Raw genomic sequence first — 17,705 nt, forward strand, 5'->3', positions numbered from 1 at the left:
GTCCATAGCTCTGCTGGGCTCCATATGAATATAAATTTAAAAAAAAAGAATACTTATTTTTGCTCTCCCCACAAATTATTTTTGAATGTTTGAAACATTAAGTATTGTTCCACCATGCTGAGCCACACAATGTAAAGTGTGCTTTATCAGTCAGGCCAGCGGCAGAAAGAATGTGTACAGGTCCTGGTCCATTTCACACATATGTTACACACATATGTTTACAGTACTCTCTCCATGAGGCCCGGGCCCCCCGCTTGGGGAGCGGCAGCCGAGAGAAAAGGAGAGTGAAGGCAGTGATAGCGAGTGTATAAGAGGAGTCTGATCTGAAGCCAGTATTGGCACCGCTCCCCCACCCCAGCCGGACCTCAAGCGTGTGGGCCCTTGGCGTACGGATAGACAGGCGGTTCTGGGACTTCGAGGAGGAAGAGCGGCCAGCTGGAGCGGTAACAGGGTGGTATTGTGAGCTGACTGACTGACTGACGCCTCAGTGGAGCAGAGACGCAGGCTGCCGGGGTGGCCTCTTTCTGGGCCCCACAGGGCCCCTCTGTGCTGATGCACTGCTGGAAGTGGGTCAGACACAGACACAAGAGCACAGTGGAGAGCGATTGGAGAGTGTACGCTCAGCAGAGATCCAAGACAAAGAGGCATCTAAACAGAGAAGCTTATGCACAGTGAGCTGGAAGAGACGGGGGCAGGCTTTGTTGACATAGTGTTATAAAACTTGGAGATGATTATCAGTGTTGTGGTGAGATTATGTCATGTGATCGTGGCTGATTCAATGATGCATCTTTCTGATGCAAACCATTACTAGAATTAGGAAATGTCTCCATGATGCACATTAATGTCCAGTTTACCTTTTCACTTAAATATTCTAACAGTAAAACTATCTGTTTCCCTCCTGCCATACACGAAGTAATGATTCTCATCATGAGGAGCTGGACTGTTTATGTCAACATGAAAAGGCCTCTTTGAAAAACCTTCAAAGCAAGAGGCTGTAGCTCTTCTTGCCAGAGGGAGGCAGTGTTCTCATTCAACGCACATTAACATTCTTCACAGCATCCATTTTGCCTCCAATTCTCTGCAGCTCTTAAGCTGCAAAATGATCGCCAGCCACAGAAGCAGAGAGCAGCTAGTTATCTTGTTATTGATGTGGGCACTTTGAAGAGTCAAGGGCTGCCACATTCTGGCAGACGAGAGGCCGGAGCACAACACAATAAAAGAGAGATCTGAGAGATCAGAGGAATGCGAAGAATGGGAGAGTAAAATCTCCTTCAGACGACAAAAGAAGTGTCACACTTAAACCTGAAACGTGCTTGGAAATACCATAAAGTTATGTTTATGAGTTTGTTCAGAGTTATTGTAACCGCATGCAGCGGGGGAGTGATTGTACGAGGTGTGTGAGACACTCAAACCTGGTCGTAATATCTCAACCCCACCTACACAAACAGAAAATGAACAGCCTCTGTGTTACATTGTGGCTTGAAGTCACATCCAAACATTTCTTAAAGCACACACGAAACATCAAAACACATTTTATACCTTGAATAGTTTCCGGAGAGTCACATTCCATTACGCTGCAATGTGTGTGTATGGAGGACTGTGCGGTTATGCTTTACATCTGTCCTGGCACCCTGTCAGAGCATCATCTGGTTACCCGATCTGTTTGTTCTCTGAAACTGAACATGCTTTGTTTTTTATCCTCCCACACACAGCCACAGCAGGGAATCCAGTGCGTTAAAATAAGCAGAGTTTAAATAATAAAAATTTCTTTTAACCGGGATCTGGTGACAGCGGAGAAATGAGACATGAGATGTGGATTTGAGACAAAACAGACCACACCGTCACGCACTCAGTCTTGGTAAATACTTTATATGCAATTGTTTCTTGATCTTTGCAAACACTGTATAGAAAACACTTAAGGTAACACTTTTCAAACATTTAAAGCGCGTCTGAGCGTTCAGACAGACATGACACAGTAATCTACAGCTTTATAAACATTCTCCCCCCCCTCTGGCCTGTCCACACACACCCCTCAACACGCTTCCCACCACATACAATCCCTTCCAAACACACACGCACACAAACACAGCCACCGCCATCAGGCTCTCCACTTATTATTCACAGTAGGCTTTATAACACTGTTTCTGTATCGTATGATGGTTCTTAACATTTTTTTTTTTTATTATTTAAAATAGCTATCAACATTTATGCTGTAATATTTGGAAAGTGATACATTTGTATTTACATAAGCTTATTGAGCAAGATTCAAATACAATGTGTGTGTACATATGTATAATTGTATGTAAGTTTCTATATTTGTGTGTGTGTGTGTTGACCAGAGCCACCTGATCTGTTTGAGTCACTGACCAAAGACTTTTTCCACTGATAGCGTCCAGTCTGTTTATTACAGTCAAGTTAGAAAAGAAGAAGAAGAAGTGGTGTGGCGCTCTCATGAGTTTTTGCCCCACGACAGTGCCTCGATACAGGGCAGCAGAGCAGAGTGAAACTGGTCACTGACTGTCCTTTACAGCTTGTCTGTGATAGCATGAATAGATTATGGGAGACTGAAGTGACCGGAGATGGTGTGCGACCGGAGACTCATCATACATTCAGCAGAGGCCAAGAGGTGTCAGTCGTTATCTTGGACGGCTGTGTTTCAGGGTCCTACAACCTCAGCGACTAGCACATTCAGACTCTCGTGTTTTCATTTCATACCAGATAAAAGTAAGAAAACGTGGCAAATGGTCACAGTACCATGTCTTGATTTTAAAACGCCTCCTTAAGCATCAAAAATGGATGCTTCCGGGGCGATGAGAAGTCTTCACTTCCAGCTAATCAGTTAAAACCCCTCCCCTTCCCCCTAATCCTCCTCCTCCCTCACCTTTTCTCTTTCACACACAGATGCAAGCGCTCACGTGTACATTCATATACACAAAGTACAGAAGTAAGCAATTACACCAACACACAGAAACAAAAAAAGGTCGGCACGCACACATGGCCACACATACACACAGGGACCTGGGTAAGAGACCAAACTAATGTGAGAGGAAAGTGAGGCACATAATCTGACAGGCAAAATCCAGCCTGAATTTTGGTATACTCAAAACAGAAGTGAATGATTAAGGTGTCACAGACAGGCCCAGGCTTTCAGCCCATTGAGAACTTCTAAAATGTAACATCTATGTAGCACCTATATTCTCCCAGGTGCCGTACGCGTACTCTGTATCTTTAAGTACCCATTAAACGGAGACAGCAGCAGAAGCACTGGCTCCATCGTCCACGTGAATAACAGCCATGCCGGCAAATAATTTCGGGGTTGGACTAAGGTACCATAGTGATGATATGAATAGTGCTTAAAGGCTTAGCTTTTCTTTCACATCCTGATTTGCTATTACCAAGGTCAAAGGCATTGTAACAGAGATCCACATAATTAAACATTTAAAGAATTTATGTGCTCCAACAGTCTCATAAACTCTGGGTGGGGACCCGCAATAGGTCACAGGCCTATTTCTGCTGGGTCCCTACATGGCAAGAGAAGCAATAGGTTGTCATTAGCTGGGGTCTGAAGAACAGGGACTAAACTTTGTTGTTTCCTGGGTGAAAAAAAGCTTAAGAACCACAAACAGAGTCTCTGCTGAGTGCAGGAGTGACAGTGGTTGAAAATGGAGATGGAAATGTCGAGTCAATCTCTTGAGGGCGCTTACAGAGGTGCTTGAGAGGCCCCTGTGGGTCTTTGAGGGCCATTTATTCAAAGTGGCAGCACTTTGCTATCCCTGTATGTCAATGTCGGTCTTTTGTAACTCCTTTTTCATCTACCTTTCCTTTACAGTATTTAAAAGCTACTTCATTATCCTGGGCGTGTTGGTTCACAGGGTCAGTTAATTTTGTTCCAAATTGATAACAGAAAGAGAGAGTAAGGGGAGAATGAGAGAGAGCAGGTATCTGTCCATCCTTCCAGTCACCCCTCGCTTTGTCAGGATGGGGATCAGGAGTTTAAGTGTGTTTCAGTTCAACCGTCATCTGGGGTCGAGTCTTCAGGGGTGGACGAGTCCTCAGCAAAGTCGTCTGATGAGCCACTCTTGTGGATGCGGCCGTCGCTGCGCATGCTGTGGAAAGTCTTGCGGAAAGCCTCCATCATCGAGTGCGCCAGCTTCTTGGCCTCCAGCTTGCTCTCGCACTCGACGGCGTGACAGTCCATCTGGAAGGACAGGTCGTCGTTGATCTCCCGGTAGATCCAGGCAAATACGTTGGGTCTGATGCTGTGGTCAGCTGTGCAGTAGGCGATCCGCGCCACCTGGTAGGTGTCCATGGTTACTGAGGCTTCGCCGTGCTCGTCCAGGTGGTGAAGACGCACCTGAAATGGCCGGATCTCTAGCAGAGAGTTGCCTTCGGGGCAGTTGCCCTGCTGCTGGGCGAGGGCACGACGCTCCACCAGACCCACCACCGCCGACTCTGTGCAGCCAGACAGGAACTGGGTCCCGGAGATAGTCACCTTACCCAGGTAGGCAACCTGTAGGAAGACACACACAGATGCTATTAGATTTAGGTCTTTTTCACATCACTGTATAACAAACATAAATATGCAGTTGGCCACAAATACACCACTATGCTTTCAACTCTTTCTGTTTCACTGGATGTACAGAATCAGGTGCAAAGGGAAAAATTATGGGGATGCACTTCAAAGCACTTATTGAAAGTGCTACCTGTCACACTAAAAAAGTCATATTAGGATTAATTATAAAGCACTTTTCCTAACAAAGTTAAAAGGAAAATAAAATACTGTTAAAAGGTAGATAAGACACATAAGCGGGGAGATAAACTAGAATAAACATAATAAATATTCACCTAGGCTTATAAAAGAATGTTTGTCGAGGGGACGCAAAGGCATATGAGAAGTCAGCAAATCTGTGAGATACTTTAGCGCAAAGCCTATATATGTGTATATATCTTTCTGAAAATTATAATTCAAGCATCAGCGCTCTATACCAACTGAAGCTGAAGGAGGGAGTTGTGACTTTTTCAACCATAAAGTCCATTAAATTAGTCCACGTAGGAAAAAATAAAAGCATGTACAATGATATGTGAATCTGCAGGACTTAGAAATAATCTCATTTGAGAGGTTTTCTTGAAAAAACAAATGGAAAAACAAACGTCCAGACAACGCTCTTCACTTGATCCTTAGAACAACTTTGTGTAACTTCAGATTTATCATCATTATATTCTAAAAATGTTTGACATTTGATGTTAAGGTCATTAAGCAAGGCAAGAAAATTATCAGACTGCTAGATTTGTTGGATACATCATAGAGGACATCATAGTTTTGTATCACCCAACTGGATGAAAAAAAAAAAAAACTGAAATAAAAACAACACTGGGCCCAGACTGGAACCCTGAGGAGCACCACATTTGAAACCAACATGGGTCAAAAACATTCAGGTGAAACAACAGTGGTGACCTGGCCTTCTGACCTCCCCTTCCCCCTAGCCTAACCCTGTGTCGATAGAAAGGAGCATCTACCCATCAACCTCTGACATTTCTGCAAAGAACCGACGTCTGCAAGATACTACAGATGCTGAGTCACGGCCATGATTCGCCACAGCTGTTATCAGGGTCAGGGATGCTTCCAATCACTACTAAGCTGGTCTTTATGTTTAAGAGTGGACCCGTTTCCTTTAAAATAACCTAAAGCAGTAATTAAATTCATGTTCATGTACATCTTTAGGTTAATTAACCTAAAAAAACCTGGGGTGCATATATGTCTCTCTGTAGTGGTGATGAGAGGCTTTTCTAATTTTCTGTGGTAACTGTGCTGACAAGCTGAAGGATGTGTGTGTGTGTGCTATTTCCCAAAGACAGAGAAAAAACCCCATGTTAAGCTGTGGCTGCAACAAGGACCATAGAATACCATAGTAATGACACTGCATACCAGGAGAGCGATAGACTGAGGAGATGGAGAGGGATAGGAGGAGAGAGAGTTAAGGAGTGAACAAAGCTGGAGTTTTCTATGGGAGGGAACGTGGCCAATTCCAGAGCGGTCCAGGAATAATGGCTGACTTGTGCGCTTTCTCTACATGGTGTTCTTTATAGCTTTATAAAAATACACAGAGGAGGAGCCTTCTACGAGTCAAACACTCAGAGAGTTTTCACTCCTGTCTGTGTTTATACTGGGGCAAGGGAATACTCCTCTCTCTCAAGAGTTCATTACAGCTGGCTTAGCACACATGGCTGCAGATAACATGAGTGCAACGATAAGTGTGAATGTGTATCACATAACAGTCTGGTACATTTATAGGAGATGTGGCCTGCATTCACGGCTCAATGCACATCTGTCAATGTCAAGGCAGTCTGTGGTTTCGATAACACCATTCCCTTAAGAAATGTCAGTAAACTATTACCTATAATTCTTCAGTTCTTACGTTTTATTATCTGACAAGGGGTTCACCCAGCAGATCGACAGATACCACTGCTACACAGAAATAGAGCTCTGGATAATGACACAAAGCAAAGGCCTGGGACCTTTTTTATTCAACACGTGATCTGACTGCTTCTCTTCCTTCACAAGTTTTGTTTAGTCTGCAATCGTCAGGTCTACCTGCCCTCATTCTCTGCTATGATTTTCACTGAATGGGATCTTTCAGAGTAAGCACATAGAACAGTCAGCCAGTCACTCAGACCAACATCTGCGTTAGACAGGCAGTCTTATGTAAGGTAGGTGTAGCGTGTACCATGAAGCTACAGACATGTAAAAACTGATGCAGACACTAATATCTTTGGTAACGATGCGCTCACATTGAAGTAAAATATAGTGCCCTGCCAAAGTATATTGTAAAATCACGCACTCTTTGTAAAGCTTTGGAACCCACAACAGTTCTTCTCAAAAACAAAAAAAGGCTTAATCAAAAACATACATGAGAAAAAAAATAGCAAACTATTTTAATAAAAGGAGAAAATGAAAGTGGTGGAGAAATAGAACTTTAACAGGGGTAGAGACAAAGGAGGCTAAGGCCCTGATCACACAGAAACCATTTTAGCAGCTGGAGGAAGCTTTTTAAAGTTGTTTTAATAAGAATGAAGCTTTATGCCCATGTTTTTTGCGTAGCGATGCACCTTGCATTTCTGCGCTCTAGGTGCCTGGTGTTTTTGCCGGAGCGCTCTGAACTCGAGTTGAAAAAACGCCAACTCAGAGAGGAAAAGCACTCCATGTCATTTTTTTTTTTCTTTCGTCATCTTATTTCCATTGACCATTTAGATGATTTGAGAGGCGGGCCTTCTGTGGTGGTCATGACAGTTTACAGTTGGTAAACAATGGAGGTGAAACTGGTGGTAGTGACTGTTGGAAACCCAGAGCCATAAGGTCCTGCGATATTCAGCAGGTTGTCAAACTGCCCCCGCGTCATCCTAAAATATGCCTGGAAACAGCCATCATGGAGGCGAAGCTCCTGGACCAGCTGGTGGTACTCCCCACGATCTACTCTTTTTTTTAGGGTCTCATGTACCCACACAGATCTCCGTTTCCCTGTTCCCAACAACCTATTTGCTGACAGCCTCTCATCCTCAACCAGAGCTACAGCAAGTACCCTCTGCCTGAACATTTTAGGAACTAGATACTAATAATTAGTATCTAGTTCCTAAAATGTTCAGTTTCAGTAAAATGTTTGTTTTGTTTTCTTCACAGTAATTAGTAATTACTGTGAAGAAAACAAAACAAAAGATTGATTACACAGGATTTTGCAACCTGCAAAATGCTTTCTGTGTGACTGGGGCCTTTCATAGTTGTAAGAACCCCCCTTTTTGTTGTGTCCACAACGCAGGAACTAGGACCAATTGCAGTTCTTAGAACGCCCTTCTGAGGGACTTTTTCAGCTCTCTATTCCACCACCATTTTTAAAAACCTGTTAGCCTTGTAAACAACACACAACACAAAGCGCAAACAACAGCTTGTGACAAAAAAAAAAAAAAGACAACATGGACAAATGGATCGACAGTGAAATCCAGGCTTTACTGAGCATGTATGTGACGGTGAAAATACAATGTGATTTGACTCAAAGTGAAATTGACATTGCTATATTAAAAGCTGGCCAGCTTACAGTACATCACTTCAGTGGTCCTATTGGTGGTGCTAATGCAAAAAACAATTGGACAGTTCCTCTCAGAGAGTCTCCAGAACTGTTTGGTCCAAAAACCAAAACCTGATGAGCAATAGAAAGCTACAGAAACAAACAGGCATGTATCCCCAGAACATATATCATAATTAAATATTTCATCAACGCCAATTCACTTTCTCTCCAAAAGTGGGAGGACAAGATTAGCATCACTGCCATGTCTGTATGGTAAATATGGAGCTGGAGTGAAGGGGTGGTTAGCCTAGCTTAGCATAAAGACTGGAAGCAGGAAGAAACATCTAGCCTGGCAGTCCAAAGATTGGAAAACACATCTAAAACTCATAAGTGCTATATCATTGGCAACTGGACTTGCTTGCGTTTCTTGAAGTATTTCGCCTTTCATATAAACTTTAAACTCTGTGTGGGTGTGAACCCTTACAGAGTCGTTGAGGTCACATGTGAGCTCTGAGTTTCAGAGTCATTAAGGTCACATGTGAGTCGTTGTACAAGATGGCTGGGTGGGTCTTGGATGAGAGGCGAAACGTCTTCAAGAAACGCAAGAAAGTCTACGTGCCTATGATACAGCACTTATGATTACCATGACCTGGATGACTGAGAATCTTCACCAACATGTCTAAAACTCACTTATGAATTAATTTACAGAAATTTAAAAACAACATTTTGTGGTTTTAGGTAGGGTTACATGCTTCAACTATGTCAAGGTCAATTTAAAAATAAGGCAAGTTGAATAAATAGCCTGTAAGCTAAATGTTAGCAACATAAGCAACAGTATGATGCCAACATCAGAGATATGTGTTCACTCTGGGCAATCACTGATATTTTCTAAATGACAGAAAGCAGAGGTCTCAACAGCTACAAGAAAGACTTGCGGTGAATCTACTTAAGAGTAGCATGTGTAGAATCTGCTCCATAAAAACACTAGTTTGTTACCACTATGGTGGATTAGCCCCTGAAAAACCCTGATTGCAGCGGTACATGACACTGATTCCCAGTTTCCGATAGCCAACAGTGTGAGATCCAGGAAGTGAAAGCAGCTGCCTCCTCGTGCCTGGTTTTCATTAGTGGTGACCACAGGGGTGGGACATACAGCCTTTGCACCCGATCCATCATTCAGCCCAGTACCACAGGTCTGCAGGAGCAGCCTGGAGGCAGGGTGGTTTGCTAGTCGACCACACTGACACCCTCTTGCAGCCAAAAGGCGGTCAGTCACTCAGCCAGCCAACAAATCCAAAGACTACGCCAAGATACATCAACCATCCACAGTGTGCTGTTTGTATGTCAAACAGCAATAAAGAGTCATTGTGCACTTCTCTTCTCTGTCTCTCCTATTTTGATATTGAGTTACTTGTTTAAACTGCGATCGTTTCTACTGATTACTTGCTTCCTAGTTGAATGAAGGCCGAACACTTTGCCAGGTTTTATTCTCTTACAGCAGCTGGGAGTGGGCCAAAACACAAAAAGGCAGTTAATGTTTTCTCTCAATCTATATTCGTCTGCTCCACTGTCTCTGGTGTTAGAAATCAAGGAAGTTATCTCGTTAATGTGAGGGATTAAATAATGCTCACAACCTGGGGAGAAGAGCCAAGAGGAAGAGTTGGGGCAGCTTGATATTCAGACTAAACTCTGTCAGATGTTGCTTTTTCTCAAAGGGAAAGATTCTCCCCAAACCAATCAGTAGTGATGGAAGTATCCACTACAGGTAGGTGGTTTCAAACTGTACACTAATCACAGAAAGGTAAAAATGACCCTGACGACTCAAAGGATGTGTCGACGTAAGAGAAAATGAAGAAGAGACTAGCATTGTAGGGAGGTCAAGACAAGGAGGAAAGAAGGAAGGATGGATGGTGGCAAGACAGTTCGGGTGAGATGGATGAAAAGAGGACTGAAGAAGAATCAGCTTCATTAGCGGTAGTTTAGGAGTCCAAAAACAAGAGCAAAACACACTGGTCTGAGTTGGCACATTTGGACAGTTTTGGCTGAGTGTTGAATTTCTCTCCAACTATTAACTTCCCAGAGAAGCACAACAACAAATTAAACCAGTATAAAGGGCTGTCCACACCAAGAAGGATAACTATAACTATAATAATATATCATTTTAAAAATCATTTACACTCAAGTGGATGGCAGAGTCCACAACACAGCTATAACAACAATGACAGTGGCAAATGTCATAGCTTGGATCACTTTCAGAGCGATTTGATGAACGATAGAAGCACTGACAGCCAATCAAAAAAACATATTAATTTACACAGTGTCATAGACTGTTATCATTCATCAGTGTTCACATTATCGTTTCTGGTGTGGATGGCCCATAAAACAGGTGTGTGTGTGAGTGCAAGCTGAAGGGAGAGATAAGTAAGGAGTGTGTGAGGTGAGGAGGTCACCAGACTGAGCAAACATTTAGAGTCTGCTCCCTCAAAGTCCAAACCAAACATGCAGCTGAAGAGGAAATTGTTATATTGCTGGAGCAGAAAATGAAATGAAACTGCTTAAAAGGCCTTGTTCATAAAAAAAGAAAAAGAAATAAAAAACAGATACACCACAAAAACTCTGGACTTGGATGGTTTGCAGTACTTGAATGACCTATTTCAACTGTACTGACATTCTTCCATCAGGGCTAAGACGACACTGAGCCCATTTACACCTGGTATTAACCTGTGGTCTGTAGGTGAACGCAGCATCTGTGTAAGGAAGGTTGAACGTTTGAGCATTTACACAGTCACACTAAATGTGAGCTGAATGTGGAGTTTATTAGGTTTTCTTGCTGATTGATGGTGTGAGGCAAAATATTAACAGGTTCAACTTTTATACCAATAAACATACTGCCATCAATCCAGAGATATATGTTCAAATGTATTTACAGTTTTAAATTCTGATATAGGCTCATGGTTGTTGTGTTATTAATGTGGTGTTTTGCTGAGAACAGCAAAGCTTAGTGTAAATCCAATCTATGTGAGACACTGAAGCTATATGGCCGCTGGGCAGAACGTCCATCGCCATAGGCAGAGAAACCACTGCTAGAATAATGGACAGAAAATAGATAATTGTGTTCCCTGAAGCCCAATATGAGACAACATGTAGGGGGGCAGTGTTTTAAAACTAGACAGGTGTCCTTGAAATACATTTTTATCCACTGACATCTGTTTCCTCCAAGTCAGGAGTCATAGAAGACAAGATCTGCTGACCCTACACCTCTTCTGGCCCATTTTTGTTGAGGAGCTGCCCTTCTACCTGAGAATGCACGCAAACAATTGGAGTTGGACCCTCGCATGATAACTGAAGCTGTAGTTAAGTTATCCTCATTACAATTTACATTATCCTTGACATTATTCAGTCAGTTATAACACATACAAGTCCAGTAAACCTTTTAAATACAACAAGTACGTATGCAAATTGACAAAACACAAGCAAATAAAATGTCAACAACCTGACGACTCAAAAAAACATTAATTTGACGACACATGAGCAGCCTTTAGAAAACGCGCTACGAGGAGCTCACATCACAACAGAAACTGTTTCCAGGGGACACTGAAAAGTGATGCACACAATTGGGACATGCAGTACTTATTGTTGCCATGTTGTTTGTGAATTATGAAGTTATTTTAGTCAGCTATTTGTCAGTGGTGTTATAAAATGATCTAAAATGTACATGTTTATCCCATGATTCAGATCTTATTGCCGAAATCTGCTTATCAACCTAGAGTTAGCCTTTTGCTTATTACTGTATCTGAATCATGCCATCACAGTGATTGTGTTGTGAGCTTCTTTTTGTAAATGCACCGCACGTGATGTCAAATTGATGTTTCTGTGTCATGTGAATTGGTGAAAGTGCTTCTTGGTTTGCTTGTGTTCTGTCTGATTTGCATGTGTTTTCTTCATTTGCAGAGCGTTGAGCTCTCAGGGCCACTGTACAGACATTAGCGTTCTTGCTGCCATCTATTGCTAAAACAAGTCCACACTGAGGAATTGGCAACCACTAATACCATGAGAAATTACTATACTGTCATTAAATACGACCTAAGTGACCTTTGTGGGAGGATGCAGACTGTCAGGGAGTTAATGGATCAGAAAACATGAGATGTTGTCAGCAGCTGTCAGACTGAGCTTAGTAAGTGACAGTGATCGACTGGACAGCCCTGCCCATCGTCCGCTAGCTTTACAGCAGTTACTCAAAGATGTACAATATTGAAGAAAAACAGTCAAAGAAACTGAAGGCAAATGGTTAAATGTTACACAATGCATGTCAGGAGCTGCGTCCTAAACATTGTGTAGGCTATTTGATTGTCCCCAGCAACTTACAAAGACACAATACAGTGACTGGGTTTATAAAACAGAGAAGGTGGACTACAAACCAGACAGATTTGGAATTTTCAATAAGATCTAATCACTTTAACAAATTAGATTTTCTAGTTTTGGAGTCCGTGCAGGGCAGAGGGTGAACTGAGCAATTCACTGAGACATTTTGTTTCCCTTTTCTTTTAGCTGATTACAGCAAATACTTGCCAATTTTGTAAAGTAGGGATATTTTGAATTTGCAGGGAATACACATGGAAACAGTAAAGCAACTACCTCAAAAAATAAAAAAAACCCTCATGCTGAGCCACAAACTTTGTAAAAAAAAAAAAAAAAGGTATAAAGTCAAATAATCTGGCAGACAACAACAGGAATATGGCCAAGCAGACATGACGCATAAAAAGAAATCCGTCTTAAAGTGGAGAAGTTGCTTTGATACTTCCTTCTAAAAAATCTTTCCTTTCTTAAAACTTAAGTTCAGACATGAAACCAAACCCTCTGTTAGACTAATACCAAAAATCATTATTACAGCCCGAGCTATTGTCTAAATCTTGTTTGGTTTGTAGGGAAACATTATGGGAAAGGATACACAACGAAGCCAGTAAGAGATGTAGACAATACTATTGAAAATGAAAGCACAATCTTTTTTCTAACATCTGACACCAGCTGAATGCCTGAATTCAATACGAGGCTTCAAAGCCGCAGTATTCAAACGCTAACAGAAGCACGAGTTGTCCTGTGAGCAATCTGTGAGTCTGGAAACTAAACTGCAGAGGTGGACCTGGGACAAGTTATTAAGGGACTTTTAACAGCTACAGTGTGTGTGTGTGTGTGTGTGTGTGTGTGTGTGTGTGTGTGTGTGTGTGAGCGCATCAGGACGGATTCCAAAAGTACAAATCATGGGTTATGATTGGAACAATGAAGAGACACACTGACTCAAATGATCGTAAAATCTGCAGACGGAGAAGAGTCGTGATTCAGGTTGGCCCCACTGACAATGCAGAAATGAGCTGCTGTCAGGAACTCCACGCCAAACTACAGACGCCTGCATGAGTCAGTGTTTGTGCAACGCGTGAAGCAAACCGCTGAAGCTCTAGCTTTCTAAAACATCAAGCTCTGTGTAAAAATTGATACATCAATCCATCCATCCCAGACCAGAACACATCTGCTGTTCTCTGCTCTGGCAGCCTGCTCACCAGTCGTCTCAGTGCTGGCAAGTCAGACAGGCGGCTTAAATCATTCCAGAGATCTACAGAGTCCTCCCCTTTGTTTCAACTTTCCATGTGTTTCTCTTCTTTCCCCTCCGACTTTTGAAACTCTGTTGTCTCCCCCCACCACCACTCTCTCCCCTTCTTTCACCCGTTTCGCTCCCATCATCTGCCCCCCCCCTTCACCTCTACTTTATCCTCACATCCCCTTCTACAGCTAACTGTTAACATTTCTATACCGCAAAACCAAAAATACAATAAATAAATAATGTAAAAATAAAACGACGGCCTTGGAGGCTGCAGGGAAGGAATGCTACAAAGAGAAATGGAGCAAACATTGACAGAAAAACAGACGACAGACAGACAGGCTGAGAGAACTTGAAATTCAAACTATTGACTGGAATGCTGCTCCAGACAGGAAACTACTTGTGCACGTATACCTGCTTCTCAGGACAGAGACAAAAACTAAGAAATGGAGTGCAAATGTTTGTGAGTGTGAGACTGAGAGGGGAGGAGCATGGTTAAACATTTGCATGTGTGGTAAGACATGTGGCCACCATTACTGACTCTTGGTTTATGGAGGATATTGTCCTATTTTATTCTCCCTTGCTCTCCTATATTAGGAGACGGACAGCTACGGCCTACAAGTTATCAGCAGGTGTAGTTTTTGGTAGCCTTGCTAGGTTTTGTACTTGTTGGGTAAGAAAAGTTCAGTTTGGGAGATGTGCTTTTTGCTTTCTAGCAGAGTGTTAAATGAGAAGTTTGACACCACTCAGATATCTGTCCGCTAAGGATGAAGCTACTGCCAGCAGCTGGCTGGCTAAGACTAGAAAATGGAGAATGTTTTTCTCAAGGGATTGCATTACACTTCCATGTGACAATATAGCCACTCCAACATAAAATATGTATTAATCAACATCAGTAAACCCAAAGCCAGTGTGGACTGTCTTAGGCTTGGCCAGAATCTTTCTTTAAACCTTCATGCAAGAGTTGGGAATTAGCATCAGCAACCAGCCAAAAGTTGTTAAATATGCAAGTGGCTTCAAGATTTGCTTCACTCACCAGCCCAAAAACAATGGTGATCTATTGAGTGGCTGTTTGATTTTGGAATCCACCAGCAACAGTGGCAGGTGGACAAAAAAAGTTAATTTCCAACCCTTCTTCAAACCATATGGACATGTCACTGGGGTATATGGTATACAACAGTATTTGTGTACAGACGAAAAGTCATTGTAGCCCCGCTACACCAGAGTTTCAGCTGGAAGATGTGTTTGAGTGGCCAGTTCGCTACGTTCCACAATGTCAAAGCTTTTTCCGTAACCGCTTGTCCTGTTAGGGGTCGCGGTAGAGGGGGCTGGAGCCTATCCCAGCTGACACTGGGCAAGAGCCGGGGTACATCCTGGACAGACTATCACAGGTCTAACACAAAGAGACAACCATTCACACTCACATTCACACCTACAGCCAATTTAGAGTCACCAATTAACCTGCATGTCTCCAGAGAGAACCCACACTGACACTAGGAGAACATGCAAACGCCGCACAGAGGGGCTCAAACCAGTAACCCTCTTGCTGTGTGACAATGCTGACGACTGCACCACTGTGCCACCAAAAAAGTATTCTCGTTCCTTTTTTCCTTATTAACCAGAAAAATACAACTGCACACCTTCTTGATATAAGGTTCTCTCTTTCGTACTTTGCCTTGTTTCCTCACTGTAAAACACACTTCATTCATCTCGCTAATGCTGTTCCAACAATCACCAACTCTGGTTTGGTCGAAATAAATACTTAATTCACAGAGGCTGATGTGAAAATGTGCTGTCTTTCCCTGCTGTCCCTCTCTGCCACTACTGGCTGGCTTTTTACTAGTCCTGTAACTAGGGCTGCCACTAACGATTATTTTCATTGTCGACTAATCTGTCGATTATTTCTTCGATTAGTCGACTAATCATTTCATCGAAAAATGTGTTAAAATGTTGAAAAATGTCGGCCTGTCTCGCCCAAACCCCAAAATTACGTCATCTAATGTCTTGTTTCATACTCACGCCGAAGGGTTTTAGTTCACTGTCATGGGAGAGTGTGTAAAGCTGCCAATATTTCAACCTAAGAAGCTGCAATAAGAGTATTTTGGGGTACTTTTATAGTACTTTTCTATGGAAAAATGACTCAAACAGATTAGTCGACTACTAAAATAGTCACCGATTATTTTATTAGTCGATTAGTCATCGATTAGTCGACTAATCGTGGCAGCCCTACCTGTAACGTTATCCTCACCACCAGTCGCCATCTTTCTCGGGCTCAGCTGCATGTCCTACTAATAGAGACTGACCTCTGGTGGCACGTACTGTGCACTACATCACTTCAATACAGCATCTCCGTATGTGTTTATGAGAAACAGAAGCATCTGTATTTTTGACATGACTGAAAATCATCAGTATTTCTAAATACCCTGATATACTGATACCTTGAAACCACACAAGTCTTGCCTACATAATTTAACCTTGTAATAACAGCTTGCACAACATGCTAGCAGTTTAGCTCACTCCCCACTAATACAAACACATACACAGAGACATACATCCAACTTCTTTTTTTTTTGCGATTTTTGACTTGACTTTCAAAAATTCTTCAGATGAATCAATCCAAAGAGGAAAAACATCACTCTCTGACTGAGCAACTCATAAAACATAACTCGCTCTTGGGGGTGACAAAATTGCATAATTTTAAGGGACCACAAGCCAAAAAGTTTGTGCGTCACTGTTCCTGGTTCCCAAAGTCTTGGTCCATCTATGCTAAGACACATGTATAGTATATGTGTTGTGCATATTGGCTTATTTAGTTCTTTCCCCTCACGTTTACAACACTGTAAACGTGACTCCACAACTATGACTCATTAGTACTGTAGCAAGCGCATGCCAGCACAGTCACTCTGATTGTTTTTAAGCATATGCCAGTAACAATGCTTTCTGTTTTTAATGATAAATGAGGCAAACCGATTTTAATATTTAACATTTTTGGATGAATCACTGGATGAAAAACCAACAATGCCTGAAAAACCACAATTATGGCATGACAAAGGAGAAACAGACGGCCGCGCAGGGAGGGAGAGACAGAGAGAGAAACTTATTGTTGTAAACAGATGGAGAGCAAAACTGATAGAAAATAACTGAATGCAAAAAAGGACAGAATAAAGTGAGGGATACACAGAGGGAGACAGAGAAAACATCCGCAGCCCAGCGAGCGAGCCGGTGGGAAGAGAGACAGGAACATCCTGGTCCACTCGCACACAGCACACACTGTCCATGTGTCTGTCTGTGTCGGTATGAGTCTGTATCTGTGTGTAAGCACACAGGCATGCATGTGTGTATGAGAGGTGCAGAGCCTGGGCAGCTGTTACTGCTGGAGTCACAGCTGGTTCAGCTATCAGCAGAGAAAGGACCAGAGGGGATGAGAAGAAAAGAGAAGGAGGAATGGGAAAAGGAGAAGGAGGAAGAGAGACTTGGAGGAATAAATGAGGAGATACCTGTCCCTACGGAGAGGCTTTGGGAATGTGGGGAGAGAAGAAGAAAGGGGCTGAGATGACAGGAAGAGGGACTGAGGGCAGAACAAGGAGGCAGTTGTTGAGGAGAGCAGTTTGGTCCTGTTGGATCAGGTCTGGGAACAGACTGTGATGTGAACCTACACTTCTGCAACTTGTCGTTTTCAGAGTTAGGCCCTTTCCCAGACGCTGGTCCAAGGACACAGTGGTAGTGCAGACAAAACAAACACTCTATCTCTCAATGTGTATCTGTTTTCCTTTTTGCCCCCCCATGGTCGCATTTTGTTCCAACCAGTAAAAGTTTGTGTTCTTTTCCAAATGGCACGAGATGAGATGTCAGTGTGAAAATACGGTTGTTTTTGTTCAGGCCTCAATGGCTGGCTATTTGGAAACTTACTGGTCTTGTATCTGGCAGTGGTGATCTTATGTTGTTTGCCAAAAGTAAGACACATACCTGATATTATCAGTGTCCCAAGGGAAGCCTGTTACTTCCAAAAAGTCAGATAATTAGAAAAGAAAAGAAAATATCAACAGCCCAGTGAC

At 42.6% G+C, this 17,705-nt stretch overlaps 1 protein-coding gene across 1 annotated transcript in view; it reads right to left on the reverse strand.

The window, feature by feature from the left end:
• Positions 1-1,849: 1,849 nt before the first annotated feature.
• Positions 1,850-17,705, reverse strand: part of pid1 (phosphotyrosine interaction domain containing 1) — a 44,381-nt gene continuing 28,525 nt past the window's right edge. The window contains exon 3 of the mRNA XM_050072509.1: positions 1,850-4,510. Coding sequence (XP_049928466.1) covers positions 4,010-4,510 — 501 coding nt within the window. The 3' untranslated portion in view covers positions 1,850-4,009. The remainder of the gene's footprint in view (positions 4,511-17,705) is intronic.

The sequence above is a fragment of the Epinephelus moara genome, chromosome 2 (genome assembly GCF_006386435.1).
Source record: "Epinephelus moara isolate mb chromosome 2, YSFRI_EMoa_1.0, whole genome shotgun sequence".
Lineage (NCBI taxonomy): Eukaryota > Metazoa > Chordata > Actinopteri > Perciformes > Serranidae > Epinephelus > Epinephelus moara.